This window comes from Typha latifolia, chromosome 2 (assembly GCF_019914945.1).
Source record: "Typha latifolia isolate L0001 chromosome 2, TyphaL0001v2, whole genome shotgun sequence".
NCBI lineage: Eukaryota > Viridiplantae > Streptophyta > Magnoliopsida > Poales > Typhaceae > Typha > Typha latifolia.
Genome location: NC_133087.1, coordinates 5,759,400 through 5,778,223, shown reverse-complemented (window position 1 = coordinate 5,778,223; position 18,824 = coordinate 5,759,400). Strand labels below are relative to the sequence as shown.

General features: G+C 39.2%; 1 protein-coding gene across 1 annotated transcript in view; it reads left to right on the top strand.

Annotated features, from left to right (window-relative positions):
• The first annotated feature begins 2,921 nt into the window (after positions 1 to 2,921).
• The window catches only part of LOC140782056 (probable tocopherol cyclase, chloroplastic), a 33,079-nt gene continuing 17,176 nt past the window's right edge, over positions 2,922 to 18,824 (top strand). Inside the window, exons 1-4 of the mRNA XM_073128408.1 lie at positions 2,922 to 3,262; positions 7,133 to 7,377; positions 15,452 to 15,531; positions 18,011 to 18,087. Of these exons, the coding sequence (XP_072984509.1) occupies positions 3,042 to 3,262; positions 7,133 to 7,377; positions 15,452 to 15,531; positions 18,011 to 18,087 (623 nt within the window). The 5' untranslated portion in view covers positions 2,922 to 3,041. The remainder of the gene's footprint in view (positions 3,263 to 7,132; positions 7,378 to 15,451; positions 15,532 to 18,010; positions 18,088 to 18,824) is intronic.

Sequence of the window (18,824 nt, the reverse complement as noted above, 5' to 3'; positions counted from 1 at the left end):
TGAAGAAGGATGCATTTGAATGAAGCAATCAAGTCACTAATGTGTTTTAAGAATTGAAATCAACAATGGCGTCGGCATCAATATTGGCACTACCAAACTTCACCAAGGGCTTTGTGATTACATGCAATGTATCAAGACTTAGAATAGGTGTTGTTTTTATGTAAGGAAGTTGGTTTAAAGCGTTCATGAGCAAAGCTTTATTTTGGAAGATTCAAAGACATACGAGAGAGAAATATTGGCCATTACCAAATGGAGGCCATATTTGAGCGGGCATTGCTTCACCATCTGAATGAACCAGAGGAGCTTTCCCCACTTCATGAGTCAGAGGATAAGTGCACCAGTACAACAGTAGTGGGTGATGAAACTTTTAGGGAGTATGACTATGATCTACAATACAAGAAGGGCATAGAAAATCGGGTAGTGGACACGCTATTGCACCAAACTAATAGGGTTAAACTTATTGCCTATTTGAGCCCTATTTTTTTCTTCCTCAAGGAATCGAGGGGAGTAGGTATGGTTGGCCTAAACATTAAGTATCTTTTGTGAGAAACAGTAGTAAATTCGAAGAGTTATTTAGAGTTGGAGGACCAAGACGACATCCTATTAGATCGTGGGCCACATTCAAGTGCCCATGATTGCTTCCTTGCGGTCTCAGGTGCTTGACCATTTCCACAACACCCGGGAGGTAGCTATGAGGGTGTCTTGTGGACATATAGTTTGGAATACGGAAGGATGTACAGATTCATATTCGAGGGTGCGAGATGTGCCAACAGGCAATATTGGAGACGTTGAAACTAGTTGGAACACCATGGCATGCCAAGAACCATTGAATAATACCTTTTTTGTTTTGTGGGAGACCATCTAAGGCATTGGTTGAAGTTTTATCATGGATCGAGTAGTTGTACAACACCGCTCAGCACAGTAGCATCTTGATGCCACTCTTGGACACACATGATATATTACGCTGGCTATGAGTACACATGATGACAACCTATAATCATCATAAGCAAATGCATGATCGAGGACATCGTGAGCAAGAGTATGATGTCGGCGATATTATTTATGTTTGAGTACAACCTTATTGCCGAGTGACCTTACGATCGGTGTGAAACTAAAAATTATCGCATTATTGTTTTGGTCCTTTCAAGGTGTTGGAGAGGATATGGCCTGTTGCATATTGTTTGGAGCTGCTGGAAGGAACATGTGTGCACCCCATGTTCCATGTCTTGCTGTTGAAGGTGAGAATGACTGTTGATCAAATTGTTGAAAATACTTTGCCCGAGCTAGAGGATGACATTGAGATGGTTGAGCCAGCTCATGTGTTGGCTAGGCGACATCGGAGACATGAAGGGAGATTGGAGATAGAGATACTCATTAAGTTACTTAGCAAACTATCCGATGAGGCTACGTGGGAGTCTGAGATTAGCATCATGGATCGCTCTTTAGACTTCACAATTTGAGGATAAGGTGGAGAAGCATGGTGAGCTATGAAGTTAGATTCAGACAAAAACATGGCTGCCTTGGAGTTATTGGGTTCAACACCCAAGGTGGAGATTAAAGGCTTCACATTTTGGTCCGTGAGTTATCATTATTTATTTTTAGCATTGTTATTTGCTTATTGAGTCGTATTTCATTTTAGACCATGTGGACTAGTTGTTTGCTTAGTGCTCTTTGTTTTGGGTTAGTTAGACTCTAACTTAGTCAAGTTAGACTGACATGAGCCGACTAGGTAGCTACTATATATGTTGTGATGTGCACCTAAGTCAAATCATCTTGGAATAATCAAATCTCTAATGTCATCTTCCTCATTCTTCCTTGTTCGACTAGATGCCCCCACGACAGCCTTGGCACCACCTAGATTCGTCACCGTTACTACTACTTTCTCTTTTGTCTGGCCGTGTCCCCCACACTCCGAGGAGCGGCCCATCTTCCTAACTTGTCACCTTATCTACCAACTACAACCACCCACCTTCACCATCAGCCACCATAACTTTCCACCACCGTCATCATTTCCGATGACACTACATCACCACCGACCTATTATTTTCGTCCCATACCTAAGAGTCCATGTCTCTATCCACTAATCCCCCAAATTAGTTCTAAAACTAATTCTACAGTTCCGTCCATCCCAATCTCCGACTACTAATATGATGATATCTCTCGATATATTATCCAAATCTCAAATATTATATTCGTGGGAAAGTTTTCTTCCGGAACTACAATATATCCAAATTTATTCAGAACCCGATTGCGGATCGAATGGCTATCACTGATGTTCTGAAGCAAAAAGCTATTTCAATTTTCAAATAATGAATAATATGAACAAATGACTTTTTTTTTATTAAAAGTCATTAATTGCAGTCTCTTCAATTGGGCAGCCATACTCGAGTAGGTAAGATTATCGACATATCGGTGTTGTAAATTTTGGAAACTGAAAATAAACCTAACTCCCAAGAATAAAAACTAAGTAGGTTTTTAAAATATGATAAATATATATATTAGGGGAGAGCTGTGAACAAGTAAAATTTTTTGGCGCAAAACACAGAGTTTTTGACCAAAATATTATCAACGGTTTTTAGTTGTTTTCAATACACTAAAAAACTATTAGAAAAATTATTATTTTAGACAACGAATTCTTCACTATTGTTTTTATATCAATCGCTTATAGAGAAAGTGATTTTTTTCTATATAAAACACTTTATAGGAAAAAATGGTCTAAAAATGACTGTCTGATATAGTGATTTCACTATATAGTAGTTTAAAAAAATAGTTTGAATAGTATTGTATTTTAGAGAATATTTTGTAGTGCAGTAATATTTTGGTTTAAACTCCAAAAATACATACTGAAAAAAACTAAAACCTCCGCCTTAAGAATACCCACGTGTCGCTCAACCACAGCCACCTGTTCCTCCTCCCCTTCCCCAAACCCTCCTCCACTTCTTTCGATTTCATCCTCTTCCTATCTCCCATCGCTTTCCGTTTATAATCCAACAAAACCTTCTCTTTTCCTTCTCCATCTTAATGCGATCGACCCTCCCCCCATGGACATCTCCGCCGCAGCCTCCTCTCTCCTCCGCTCGATCCCCTTCCCCGATGTGAAGCCGCGATTCTCGCCGTCCGCTCTAAGATGGCGGCGGCCGTCCCCGATCACGGCGGAGGTCTCGGTGTCGGGGTCGGGAGAGGTGGTCGCGCGGTCTTCGCCTGCGACGCCGGTTTACATGCCCACTCCGAGGGATCGGCCGCTCCGAACTCCTCATAGCGGGTGAATTAATCTTTTTGTTGATTTTCGTTTAGTTATTTGTGTAGGACATTGTAACATCACAGCTTTGTACTTTCAACTGAGCTGATGCTTGAAAAAAAAAAATCCTTGTCATGAGATAAATAGTTTTCGGGAACTAGAAATAGAAATATTAACATTATAATTTCATACCCAAATGCTTACATTGCTAGTGAGATGAAATCTTGCTTATCACTAGTAATAACGAGTGACAACGGGTTATCTTACTCATGTGCTTGTTATGTGGCTAAATGGCTTAGCCAAGAAAGAAATTTTGTGATCACTCTCACAAAAGTAGAAGAGAGAAGAGAACAGAGTAGTAAATTAGAACCAATGATAATTTCCATAAAAGATTATGTTCTGCATCATACGCCACCTTTCCTTGAATAGAGAACAATCTTAAAACAAATAAAACTCCTAAAACTACTAGGAATTCAATCTAAATAGGAACTATCAACTAATAGAAAACTAAATTAAAGACATTGAAATATCAAACCTACATAGTAAACCTGTTGAGATTATGAATCTTATAGAATCAGGAAATCCTTGAGAATAAGACTCCTATAAGAAGTAAGAAACCTTAAGATTAGGCATAATTCTAGAACTAGGAAATGCTTGATAGTTGATACTACATCAGTCCGCCATGCCTAAAAGGACTCATCCTCGAATCAAATAATGGACTTGCTTAAGAAGGATGATACTTGAACATGTCTTGGACATTGAATGTCTTTGAAATTTTGTAGTTATCTGGGAGGTCAATTATGTAAGCATTATCTTTAATATTATGCAAAATGCAGAAGGGTCCAATTTTTTTAGGATTCAATTTCTTTTAGCTTCTTACTAGAACTTGTTCTTTTTGGATATGCCCTATCACAAAGTCATCTTCTTTGAAAACTTTTAGTCTGTGATGTTTATCTGGAATTACTAGTAAAGGAACAAGATCCATTGGATGATTTAGTGATTGTCCAAAGACAACAAAGACAATCTCAAATGGTGATTTTTTTGTTGATATGTTCTTCATGTTATTGTATGCAAACTTAGCTTGGGCAAGGATTATATACCATTTTTTTTGTAGATTTGGTGAATTCGTGCCAACAATAAGATCAATATGATGTTATTTGTCTCGCTCAGTAGGCAAACCTTTAGAAAGCTTAACAGGTATTTAAAAAAATTCATTAAGTAATAAAATTATCTCAAGTGGTTCTAGTGTCGATATTGGACCTTCTTTCTATCATTGCCAAGACTTCTGCTGTTTCTCATGACTTATGCTCTACGCCATTGACTAAAAGAAAAGTTGTGCGGTTGATATTTGTTCCTCTTTGTGCATATGGGTGAGAATAATTTTCATCCTATCTTTATAGAAAGTAGATGTATTATAACGACCTGCATATAGAATTGGCGTCATACTGTCAAGAGTGACCAAGGAGTATATAACAAAACATATATGTCAACCACATCAAAGAGAACTTGATCCTTGTATGGTTGGCCGATGGTGAAAGTGATAAGACATTATTTCGTTACTTTTATCTTGCCAACACTGCTGATCCATCCTCTAGAATAAGGGTTTGGATGATCTTGGGTGGATAGGTTCAATTTGTTAACTGCTATTTGTGAGACAATATTTTCACTGCTACGCTTATATATGATAAGGTCACAATCCTGTTGACTGGCAATGTATCTCGTCCTGAAAATATTATGTCGTTGCTTAGGTGGATCTTGCTTTGGACATACAACAATTTTCAAACCACCAAAGAAATTCCTTCGTCCTCATATGTTTGTTATATGAGCCTCGTTCTCTTCCTCTTGATCATCTTCATATTGCTCTTCTTTGATCAAAAGATTTTTGACAATGAGATTGATTGATTGTTTGTTGCTTGGGGCATTAATTTGAATAATGTCCTACTTCTCTACATTGATAACACTTTATAGGATTTGTAGTGACAGAAGTGTTGTTCCACCTAACGTTCTTTCAAGTTCGTTGACATAGTTGGTTGAGAGGTAATATTTGATTGCACTATTGGATTTCTCAGTGAGCTAGATCGAGTAATTGAATAATGAAGTGGAATACATATGTAATTCGATGACGGATCCATTGAAGTTGTTGTAGAAGAGAATATATTGTAGGGTTCGCTTGATTGATCAAATTGATTCTCCACCTATTGAAGCATGATTCGATCATAAATTGTTGGAAAGTCCTTCGAGAAATCTCTCTAAAATTGAGCTTCTGTCTCAAATAAATCATTTAGTGTAGAGAATTAACAAAATTCTATGGTATAATCACAAACGGAATGGTTTCCTTGTTGGAACTTGGAAAAACTATTGATCATAGTCGGCCGGAAGGAAATAGGCATGCAATAATTGCTTCATCCATGCTAACATTTAATTAGTGGCTTGTTTTGTCACGCACTAGTCATCTATAGTTGATCCCACCATGGATGGCCGTGCCGGCAGCGTATCGGCACGTGGCACGAGGGGTGCCGCACGACACCCCTCCTAGTAGCTTTGCCACTCATTATCGACCTCATCGTCGAGCTTACTGTGATAAGCTTTGATACCAAATTGATAAGCTCTAATACCAATTTGTTATGATATGGAACCAAGATAGGTTACGCAACTATTCCTTTAAGATCTGGATGTATTACAAGAATCAGTCCGTGCAACCGTGGAAAAATATTCGTCAAATATTCTCCGGTAGTTAGAAAATTACGAAACTAATTAGGTTAGATCCGTAACTTCCTGATCTACAACTTTCGTATTTACGCTCTGTGCAGATTCGAAGTGTAGCAAGGAAGAAAACACGGAATAACGTGGGTGATAGTGGTGGTGACGGGTGGAGTGGATGTTAGGGTTATAGATGGATATGGAGATAAAGGTGGATTGTGGATGTGATTTAGGGATATAGACGAAGGGAACAAAGTGGTTGAGATCCTAAAGAAGAGGGGGGCTCGACAATCGAGGGAGATTAGAAGTTAGGAGAAACCTTGCCAACGGTAGAGATGGAAGGATGGTAAAGAGGGAGGAGGGAGATTATGGTAGATAGATGATAGAGAGGCAAGAAATTAATATTCCAATAGCATTATAAAGTTGGTTGCCATCTACATATATATAGAGGCTAGCCAACAAATCCTAAAACAATATGAAACTCTAATTCTAGAACTTTCCCGTCCTATAACTAAATCCGGTCCTATAACTAAATCAAACTGGCTGGTGGTCGCTTCACTGGTTTACCAATCTGACTATCTAGTCTGTCTGGTTTTGATAATTATGCTACATCACTTATCTGTGCCTTGGCCCTACGGGTATGCTATTTATGCTCAGTGAATCAAGGGAACTTATCTGCAGAGTGGATGCTTGCACTACTCCTTAGAACATTGCATCAGAGTGAAGCCTTTTATGATGATGCAGAAGGCCATAGTCAGCTAATTTTGCCATCTAGTTGAAAATACTTAAAACTTCAGTTTTTTTGTCCAGGAAAATATGGCATGCTCATGTGGAATAGGAAGCCTGTAAATAGATTTGTCATGCCTATTATGAGTGTTATTTTGTCAAAAACTCAGCCTTAGTCTCTATTTAAGTGCTAATTTTGCATGAATGAATAATATGTTGCTATCTCACTGTCTATGGATTACTAGTAGATACTGTTATCACACATGTTGACAGAAAGTATACTTCTCAATTCAGCTAGTTGATGATCCTAAGTTATTGGTCGAAACTTGAAAGAAGAATGTTTGATTCAAGATGATCTTATATTGTTGGTTGAAACTTGAAAGAAGAATCTTTACTCTTATACTATTTCATGAGGAAAAGATGATGGCCGGAGTTGAAATAATGAGCTGATTGGTGTTCTTGTGGCAGGTACCACTTTGATGGGACTGCTCGGCCATTTTTTGAAGGATGGTATTTCAAGGTATCAATCCCTAAGTGCAGGGAAAGCTTCTGCTTCATGTACTCTGTTGAGAACCCAGTATTTCAAACTGGGATGAGTATGCTGGACAAGACTATCCATGGCCACCGGTTTACTGGGGTTGGTGCTCAAATTCTTGGTGCTGATGATAAGTATATCTGCCAATTCACAGAGGAGTCTAAGAACTTCTGGGGAAGTAAGACTTTTCTCATAGACATCTATTTTTTGATAATACTCATTGCATCTGTTCACTTAGAATACTCAAAATCCTTTCTTCCTGTTCATGGATAAAGTTAACAAATTATGCAAATAAACAGAGTGAATCAAGATTAGTCATGATCTGTTATCATGGTTAAACTTTAATTTTTTATGTCTGACATTTGAGAATATTGAGGTTGCATTAAATTTACTGAAAATAATAAGTTAATCTTTCCTGGGAGGAAATGTAATGTACTAACCTGAATAAGCATGACATGAGAGCTAGTAATTATTCTGTTATGAAGTGTTGATGATATTGTTTGTTGGAATGCTACACTATTCATCAGATGTTCTTGTGATTTCATGGCTTTCATGGTTTGTTGGGTAATCAACTAGCAGAAGAAATTTAGCATGTCAAAAGTACTTTAGATCATTAAATTTTCATAATATCAACATCACGCTACTTTCTTTTGGCATTTCTTTGGAAGACCGTAAGTTTCTAGCATAAGATCAATATTTAATACTACAACATAGATAAAATGAAAGGCATTATTCTGCATCGATGTTCATTTTATTAATACAGCTATAAAACAACAGGAATGCGAGCTTGATTTAAGAACTTGATCACCTGCTGGTCTAAAACATTTCCTGTCAGATACAAATTGCTTATAGTAGAGGTAAAACTATTGATCCCGAGCTCACTCTTCACAATTCATACATTTGATTTGGAAGCCAATTGCTGTGGCTGTATATATTTACTTTTTCCCCCCTAAATCACTATCTCAAATTTAAGATTAAATTAGTTTGACATCAGTGGTTAAATATGTTAGGAAATGATGAGAGGAAATTAGAAGAAATTAGAATTCACTTAGCCCAACATCAGACAAGGATCCAAAGTGTTTGATTATGCGGCCATACAAGTATGGTCATTCAGCTACACTGATATGCCCTGTATGTGGGTGGCGGCAGAAGCAGTTCTGATAAGCTCTGATACTAAATTGATAAGATCTGAAACCAAAGATAGGCTACGCAACCATTCCTTCAAGATTTGAATATATTACAGGAATCAGTCCGCGCAACTGTGGGAAAATATTCGTCATATATTCTCCTGTAGTCAGAAAATTACGAAACCAATTGGATTAGATCCGTAACTTCCTGATCTACAACTTTCGTATTTACGCCCTTCGCAGATTCGAACTGTAGCAGGAACGAAAACACGAAATAACGTGAGTGATGGTGGTGGTAACGGGTGGAGTGGATGCTAGGGTTATGGATGAATATGGAGATGAAGGTGGATTGTGGATGTGATTTAGGGATATAGACGAAGGGAACGAAGTGGTCGAGATCCCAAAGAAGAGGGGTGGCTCGATAGTCGAGGGAGATTAGAAACTAGGAGAAACTTTGACAACGGTAGAGGTGGAAGGATGGTGAAGAGGGAGAAGGGAGAAGTCTAGAGAGAAGATAGGAGGCAAGAAATCAATAATCCAATAGCATTATGAAGTTGGCTGCCATCCACATATATATAGAGGCTAGCCAAAGAGTCCTAAAACAATATGAAACCCTAATTCTAAAACTTTCCCGTCGATCGCGTTCGAATGCACCAAAAGACGTTCTCTGTATGTGCGAATGCGATGCCGGTGTTCGAACGCGGGCGTTCGAACTCGCCCGACCGCGTTCAAATGCACAATATGCGTTCTCTGTATTTGTGAATCTGATGCAGGTATTCGTAAGGGCGTTCAAACGCGACTCCTCCTACGTTCGAACGCGACCTACAGAAATTTTATTTTAATAAAAATAAACACCTAATGCAATAAGAAAATATCCTAACTAAGTGTATCAGCCCACCACGCTTCCCCCACCTTGCCCTCAAGGTGAAAAGTCGGAGAAACACTCCAAGATATCAGTCTCCAACTCCCATGTCACCTTATCGGATGGCTTGTCATGTCATTCAACTAGAATCTCCATCTCCAATCTGATACCATGTCGTCGTCGGCGTCTAGCAAGTACTCAAACTGGCTCTACGACCTCTATCTCCTCCAATTGCTCCGGTAGAACCGATCTAACAATCTCATGATCTCCAATGCGCTCTCTCAACAATGAAACTTGAAAAATAGAATGCACTCTCGACCCCTCCGACAGCTCTAAACGATATGCAATCGGATCAATACGCTCCAACACTCAAAACGGACCAAAGTAGTGATGTGCTAACTTTTGATTTCGCATCGAACGTAAGGTCACCTGTCGATACGGTTGCACCCTCACAAACACCCAACTGCCGATGTCAAACTCCTACTCTCTATGGCTACGATCATAAACTTGCTTCATGCGGTTTTGAACAAGTTTAAGATGAGCACGCAACCTTCTCAATGTGGCGTCTCTATCCATCAAAGCTAAGTCCACCTCCGTCCGATCTGCAGATGCCACTGGATCATAAGCGCGTAACGTCGGAGCCGTGCGTTCATACACTACCTCAAATGGAGTCATGCCAATGCTGCAATGGTAGGCAGTGTTATAAGACCACTTCACTCACGGTAAGAACTCCAACCATCGTCTCGGCATCTCTCCCACAAAGCACCTCAAATACTGCTCAATGCCTTGATTGACCACCTTGGTTTGGCCGTCCGTTTGCCGATGGTAGGTCGAACTGAAGTTCAATCGAGTCCTCTGCAATCTGAAAAACTCAGTCCAAAAGTCACTCATAAATACACGATCACGATCCGAGACAATCGTGCGTGGCATGCCATGTAACCGAGCAAAATCTCTAACAAAAATTTCAGCCACCGACTTGGCTAAAAACGGATGTGACAATGCCGAAAAGTGCGTATACTTGCTCAACCTGTCAATCACCACAAAGATAACAGAATAACCACGTACCAGCGGAAGACCCTCTAATAATCCATAAAAATGTCTTCCCAAACACGATCCGGTATATGTAAAGGCTGTAGTAATCCGGTCGGTTTCAATATGGTTGCCTTAGCTCTTTGACAGACTTCGCAAACACGGACAAAACTCCTCACATCCCGCCTCAATCCTGGTCACGTGCAATTCTAAGATATCCTCCTATAAGTCCTCAAGACACCCTCATGACCAGCCTCTGGAGTATGGTGGAAGTGCTCCAACAATTTCTGCCGCAATCCATCATTTGCGGGCACTCGAATGCATCCGCGGTCCAGCAGCAAACCGCCTCGATTTTCCAACTCTAGATGGCGCTCCGAATCATCCATCACCTCCTGCAACAATCTCAAAATATCTAGGTCAGATGTACATGCATACCTCAGGTCGTCAAGGAAGGGAAAGGTAGGAGATGTATAGGCTGCAAACTCGGTGGTATCGGGTTGGCACGATAGTGCATCCGTCGCTCTATTTTCCTTTCATTTTTGTATTGGATTTCATAATCATATCCCAGCAATTTTGTGACCCATCGTTGCTGTGCTGGAGTGTGTATGCGCTGTCTCATAAAGTATGGAAGGCTCTTTTGATTGGTTCGGATAATGAATCATCTACCGATCAAATAAAGCCTCCACTTTGTCACCGCATGCAGAATTGCCAACATCTCTCTCTCATAAGTCGATAATTGCTGAGATTTTTATGACAAAGCCTTACTAAGAAAGGCTATGGGGCGTCCTCCTTGCATAAGTACAGCTCCTATGCCAACACCCGACGCATTATATTCCATAATAAACTCTTTGGTGAAGTCCGGTAGCACTAGAACGGGTGCCGTCGTCATTGTTGTTTTCAGTTTTTCAAAGGCTGAAGTGGCTTCATCCGTCCATCTAAAAAAGTCCTTCAACAAAGAAGTGAGAGGAGCAGCGATCTTGCCATATCCGGCGATGAAGCGTCGATAATATCCGGTCAGCCCTAAAAATTCTCTCAATTCGGTGGTAGTAATAGGAATGGGCCAAGCGGTCATACATGCAACCTTTTGATGATCCGTTGCTACACCATCCGCTGAAATAATGTAGCCTAAATACTCCACTTGTGGTACTCCCCATAGACACTTGGACTTCTTGATCTTCAATTAGTTTTGCTTCAACAGATTTAACACATCCTCTAAATGCTGCCAATGCTCAAATTCAGTCCTGCTATACACTAAAATATCGTTAAAAAATATCAAGACATACCTTCGCAAGACAAGCCGAAATATATCATTCATGAGGTCTTGAAAGGTAGCTGGAGCATTGGTGAGACCAAAAGGCATCACTCGGAACTCGTAATGCCCGTTCGAAATCCGAAATGCAGTTTTGTGCACATCCCCCGGACGAATTCTAATTTGATGACACCCGGCCCTTAAGTCAAGCTTACTAAATATAGTCGCCTCTGCAAGCTTGTCTAGCAACTCCTCAATAACCGTAATGTGATACCTGTCCTTGATGGTAATAGCGTTTAGTGCCCGATAGTTGACACAAAAACGTCATGTTCTGTCCTTTTTTCACACCAATAGCACATGGGATAAGTATGAGCTATGACTTGGTTGTATGAGGCTTTGCTCCAACATCTCGGCTATCATCTTTGAGATAACTTATTTTTGCACATGTGGATACCGATATGGCCTCACGTTCGCCGGTGCAGCCTTGGGTATAATCTCTATGCAATGATCCGCCGCTCTCCTCAGCGGCAACTCCTGCGGCTCCTCAAACAGTCCAGAAAAGTTATCTAATAAATTAGACAATTTAATGATAATATCTGAACTCATTTGAGGCTCATCAATGTCTGTTTGGGCCAAGGTGGCTCACAACGACTACTAACTCTTTCAAACTCAGCTTTGTATTCCAATACGGTCGTCCTCTGAATCATCTTGCTTAATGTGATAGCAAAATCTTTATATGCCGCTGTACCAAATCTACGTGTAATCCTCCAACAAAAATTAGCCCATCCGGTAAATCCTCCACCACGAATAACCGATCTATATCAATGCAATGTCGTTCCTTGGAGGTGAAAGCTTGCCATCTGTACTTTTGTATTTTCCGCTGTACTTTGACAATCAAAATATTGTTCAATTTGAAACACCCAATCCGTTGGATCATCGCCTTGGAATTTTGGAAAATTCAAGCGTGCGGTTCTCCCTTGAATAGCATTGTCGGGTTCACGAAAAATCCTTCGTTCAGGTCTAAACCTTTGTGCAATTTGATCACCTTTTCTAAATCCTCAAGCACATCTATCACCATCTCCAAAGGGATTAACCTCATCCTCAAAGTGTCAATCCTCCTCATTGACAAAGTGTGCCGGTGCTGCACGCCTCTCGGGTTCCACCACCGTCGGTCTTGGGTTTTGCAACGGAGGTGGGGAATGATGTGTGGGCATAGGTAAGAGGGGATCATTAGCACTCGCATGGCGCACTTGGACTTGTGGGGTATCAGTTCGATGAGGTCCCATCGTTGGTCCTTCTTGAAACTTCGATCGCCGTCGAGGAGATAACGAATCTAATCGATTCTTGACATATTCCTTGAAATCATTGTGATCCTTTTGAATTGAGTCAACTCTATGCATCAATGTATGGAACATGCCTCTAAGTTCATCCATATTCGCACTTATAGACGTTGATTGACTTGGTCCTGCCGTGGTCGCTCCAAAGAAATTGACCTCACGGTTAGGGTCATCGTGGATTGAGTCTTCCCTTATCGGTGTGCTCTCTATAGGTCTCCTTGTTGATGTCATCTTCCTTATTTCAACCATTAATGGAGGTCTGAGGTTCGCTTGCTCTGATACCAAATTGATAAGCTCTGATACCACTTGATAAGCTCTGATACCAAATTGATAAGATCTGAAACTAAAGATAGGCTACACAACGATTCCTTCAAGATCTAGATGTATTACAGGAATCAGTCCGCGCAACTGTGGGAAAATATTCGTCAAATATTCTCTTGTAGTCAGAAAATTACGAAACCAATTGGGTTAGATCCATAACTTCCTGATCTACAACTTTCGTATTTACGCCCTTCGCAGATTCGAACTATAGCAGGGACGAAAACACGGAATAATGTGGGTGATAGTGGTGGTGACGGGTGGAGTGGATGTTAGGGTTATGGATGGATATGGAGATGAAGGTAGATTGTAGATATGATTTAGGGGTATAGACGAAGAGAATGAAGTGGTCGAGATCCCAAAGAAGAGGGGTGGCTCGACAGTCGAGGGATATTAGAAGTTAGGAGAAACCTTGCCAACGGTAGAGGTGGAAGGATGGTGAAGAGGGAGAAGGGAGAAGTCTAGAGAGAAGATAGGAGGCAAAAAATTAATAATCTAATAGCATTATGAAGTTGGCTGCCATCCACATATATATAGAGGCTAGCAACGCGTTTGATCGCGTTCGAATGCACCAAAAGACGTTCTCTGTATGTACGAACGCAATGCAGGCGTTCGAACGTAGAATATGTGTTCTTTGTATTTGCGAATCTGATGCAAGCGTTTGCAAGAGCGTTCAAACGCGACCCCTCCTGTGTTTGAACGCGACCTACATGAATTTTATTTTAATAAAAATAAACACTTAATGCAATAAGAAAAGATCCTAACTAAGTTTATCAAGTTCACAAAGTATGTGGCTGTATATAAGGTCTATTTGATTAATCAGACAGCATAGGTGTGTTGGTTTTATGATATCAACAATGTATAAATTGTCTATTAAGGCTAATTTTAAATCATGTAAGTAATTACTTTTAATCTAAACCCCTCCAAGTTATAATTTGCATTTGTGGGCATAATATATGTATTGTTATGGCTATGGATTCAGGTATCGACCAATCCCGATCTATATCGCTGAAACAGATCGGTTGATACGGCCGATTTAGTTGATCCCAGCTCCGAATTTTTTGAAACGAAAGGCCGATATAACTAATACAGCCGATATAGCTAATACAGCCGATACATATCATTTTCTCAAGCACCCTATCCCGATTCCGAAATCGATACTTAGAATTTTGGTTATGACAATTTATTTCATAGAAACACACATTAAAGAAATGAATGGATTCTTAAAATTGTCTCTAGACAAACGTTCATGCTTCTTTTTGTGCTTCCTTATTATACAGAATGTGTCGGACCTAGTGTGTTGAAAAGCAGTAAAGGCGGTCTCCCCACAAACAACAAAGGCGGCCTTGATATGTGAGTGGGCTGCTGTAGCTGGCTTGGCAGCCCGCTTGACAGTTGGTGGGCCTGGTAGCTGCAATGGCGGATGTGGATGGGTCGAGTCAGGTAACGGGTAACAAAATGGTTTAGGTTGGCTGTAAGTTTGAAAAAAGAAATTTGTTTGAGCCTTAATTCTTGTCCTTTCCTCATTGATCTCTCCCTCTCTCCTCTCATCCCTCTCATCTGATGGACGTCATCTTGGCCCCCTTTTTCTCATCCCCTTCCTTGGACGTGAGATGCTTCACCACCTTGGGTTTCTTTTCCACCACAGGGGCCTCCTTGGCGACGGTCTTATTCTCCTTCTCCACCAGATTTTTCTCTGCTGGCTTCTTCTCTGCCTTTGGCGCCATCGAAAATCGAGGGAGAAGGAGAGAGGAGAGAATTCGATTGCCTTGGGAAGCCTTCGATTTAGTATTTATGAGAAAAAATGGTAGGCTGTGATTGGTTGGTGACTTGGAACATGGATTGATGAGTTGGCAGAAATTAGGGACATTTAGTTCTTGCAATCTAAGGCATGGATTAATGAGTTGGTATACTGTATTAGAATATCATATACTTTATTCTGATTCTTGCAAATTTGAGGCACGAATTGATGAGCCTATATATCATATATAATTATTTTTAATTTTTTATATATTAAAATGCCAGACCTCCAAGGCGCTTATATACCGTCTAGGGGCTATGTGGTGGAATGACCGGCCGCATACCGCGAGTGCCTTTTAAATTAGCAAGCACTGGTTCAAATTAATGGTTGATAGATTGAACCACTGGTTTCTTTTAGTGAATATGTGTTATAAAAAAATTAAGAAATCTAGGTAAAGTTCGTTCCTAAACTAACACTTATTTATAGCTTAAATGAATTATCGCTTTTTTTCTGCCCATTTTTATTGTTGCATATACTTAAATAGAGTAACCATGATAACTCATTAATTCATGAATTTGAGTTTGCATAGGCAGGCATGAACTGATATTGGGAAACACCTTCATAGCCGCAAGCGACTCCACTCCTCCAAGTAAGGAGGTCCCTCCACAGGTTGTTGCTTTGGCTTCTTATTGTGTGCATAAAAATATAATAAATCATTCAAGTGTTATTTATTTTGTGTTGAACATATTTCTTCTTAGTTGCGTGGGTTCACCAGCACTTACTTCGTGTGGCTTAATCTGCTTCACTGTAACATTGCTGGGGGCCTAGGACCAGGATATCCACCCTTGAAAGCTGGCCATGTAGGTCTAAAGCTGTACGAGAATATTGTATCCCTTTTGCACATTTGTAGTAAAATAATAGGGCTCCCGTGGCCTAGTGTCTTGCCCTGCTTGTCCACCTTTCCTATACAGAGAAAAAGAAGAAAGAAAAAGACACATAGTTAACGTCTAATTTAGTTGTTTGACTTGTTATCAGGATCTCTATTTATTAAGATGTTTTGTTACATAGTGGTAGGATAAAGTGTGCAGGTAGAGGTAAAAGGAGAGTTAGTACTTCATAAGTTCGTACTCATCTGGCAAAAATCTATCGTCTTTCTATATCCTTCCCACTGCTGCCACTCTTAACCTCTTCGTATAGAGATCTTCTTGTATTCATTTTATTATTTCCATCGAGCTAGAAAAATAAAAGACAAAGAATTACTCTCGGTTGTGCAGTTAGCCCTAACTATTCTTCTGGCACTTCAACCCACAAGTAGTCCAATTGTGGAAAATTAACAACAAAAGGAAGCTGCTGGTCCTAACTATTTGGGGTCGGGTGGTTCACAGAAATTCCCTAAATTAAAGTTATTTAAAAATTTGTTGTTAGCAATATTGTTTTAGTGACTTCTCTCTACAGCATGTTGCATCATTGACCCTACAGTTGTTCCCAAGTTCTTCCCTTTGTTGACAACTTCAACTTTGAGTATCTTTGGTAATATTCAGTCTTCCTGTATTCAAGACCAAGGTACATCGGATCGGCCGATCCGGATCAGGATCGGCCAAGCCCGACCTCAATCCAAGCTGATCCTAGTCATTTGATTAGGATCGACTAGGATCGGCCAATCCAAATCGGAATTGGTGGGACCATTTTGGTAAGGTGAAATTTAAAAGCCAAAAAAGAACTAATGGTTGGGCCCTATTTTCCTACTCTGACACACCAGCATAATTGATGGGTGGGCCCCTATCCTTTTACTAATCTGGCTAACAAGTCCGACCTCCACTCCTATCCTCCTTGCAATAAATGCCTCTCTCTCTCATGCTAAGTGATACAAGAAAGAAATTTTAGAAATAGATATAGAAGGCAGCAATAGTACCTTTATATACATCAGAGGCAGAGATGATGACGATTTATTCTTTCATTTATCTTTTATGTGATACAGCTAAGATTAACAAACGAAGACCACACAAGTACAGTCCACAAATAGATGAGTACGGTTGATAAGGAGAAAAACAATCATAATAATAATAATTAATAATTAAAGAGATAACCAATTAGTAAATTATGATCAAAACAATCACAGAGATTTACGAGAGATAGTTCAGTATTTATTAAAGTTTTGACTTTTGAGTTAGTACTTTTTTTAAAAAAACTTTTAGGGTTCATATATGAATAATTATTATGTTATTATTATTTTGTCATTTTTTCTATATTTTTAGAAATTTTTCTGTATTTTTAAATAATATTTAGAATTTTACGTAATTAAAAAAAGTCTGACCCAATCAGGATGACCGATACAGCCGGCCAATCCGGCCGATACCTATTGTTTTTCGGAAGGCCAATTCCAATCCCGATCCTGATTTTTCAAACCTTGTTCAGGACAATGGTTATGTTGCCAGGCCCCTTGATCTTTGACAATTTTCTATTATCTTTTCATTCCATTTGGACATTTTATTCGCTCTATACGTCCAAACTTTGCTGCAGCTCCATTTAATGTGAGGGAAAACAAGAGTCTGTGCACAATAGTCAACATATATTTAAATATCATGTCATTTTGACTGATATTCTCCAATTAGTATCTTAAACACATCAAAAAGTTATTATCAAACTAATTCCAGAAAATCACTTCTCATCTCTTTGTTAAGATGGCTAAAAACTTCAGTTTTGTTGCATTATCTCTCTATTCCCGTTTGCTGCAAAAGTATTTCTCCGCCGTTTGATCAGATACCTTCCTTGTGGATTTTGGTTGTCTAGTCTCCTTGAATTGCGAACAATGAACAGTATTTGGCATTCAAAATATGCTGAAGACCTGAGCTAGATAGTCTTTATAGTTTGATTACTTTGATATCATAAACTGAGCAATGATTTCATATATATGTAGGAATAAATAAGGAAAAATATTGCAGTTTGTTAATTTTTGTTGTATTAAAAATATTGGGTTTATGTATTTCCATGGACATCTATATATATTGCTTCTTATACATAATTATGGGGAATCTAGGTAGGCGTTGATTCCATAGATAGTCAATGTAGGACTAAAAAATATGCTTGTACTCATGTTGTTATTGAATGCCCACTTTAATGAATCAAGAATTGCTTTTGTTCATTTTAGGAATTCCGTGATCGTGTTTTAGAAGGTTTCCAAGTCACCCCAATTTGGCATCAAGGCGTCATATGTGATGACGGACGGTACTTCAGATCTCAATTTTATTAACCTTACTTTTGATGTTTAACTTTTTATCATTGCTAGAGGATTTACAATAATGAAATATTAAGTTAAGCTTGTGGTACCACCCTTTTCTACATATATCTGACTGACTATATATGAACTTTCACTCTTTTCTACGTGTAGCAATGTGCTTTTGCTCTACTTATTATAAAATTCTTAAAGAGATGAATGAAATAATTGTCATCCATTTTAATAAGGGCAATGATTCCATACAATCTACTTTATTATAAAAACACTGTGGGAAGTTAAATCTAACTCTTGAGAGAGAGAGAGATTATTAACAACTCCCAAAAATCCAAATAATGATAGCCTAGACCGTGCCGTTCTTTCTTCTCTAAAATCTTTTCTACTTTCTTCTTGTAACAACAACGAAACAATAAAATGTTGCTAGTCGGAGCAACTTTATCAAGATCCAACCCAAGCTACTAACAGTGTTGATGATCATACTACAGTTTTTATATTTTAAAGGGTTAAATACATTTTACCTCTCTATACTTATACCCAAAATCACTTTACCCCCATGTACTTCACAAAGTCTCAAATCAATTTTTGTACTTGTGGCTAAATTGAGACTGTTAGCTTTTCTATTAAATTTAACTAAGTATCATGATTATTTTGGTAATTTACTTTATTATATCAAAATCTGCATATGTTCTCTAACAAACACGATAGGGGCATTTTGGTTATTTTGATGTTA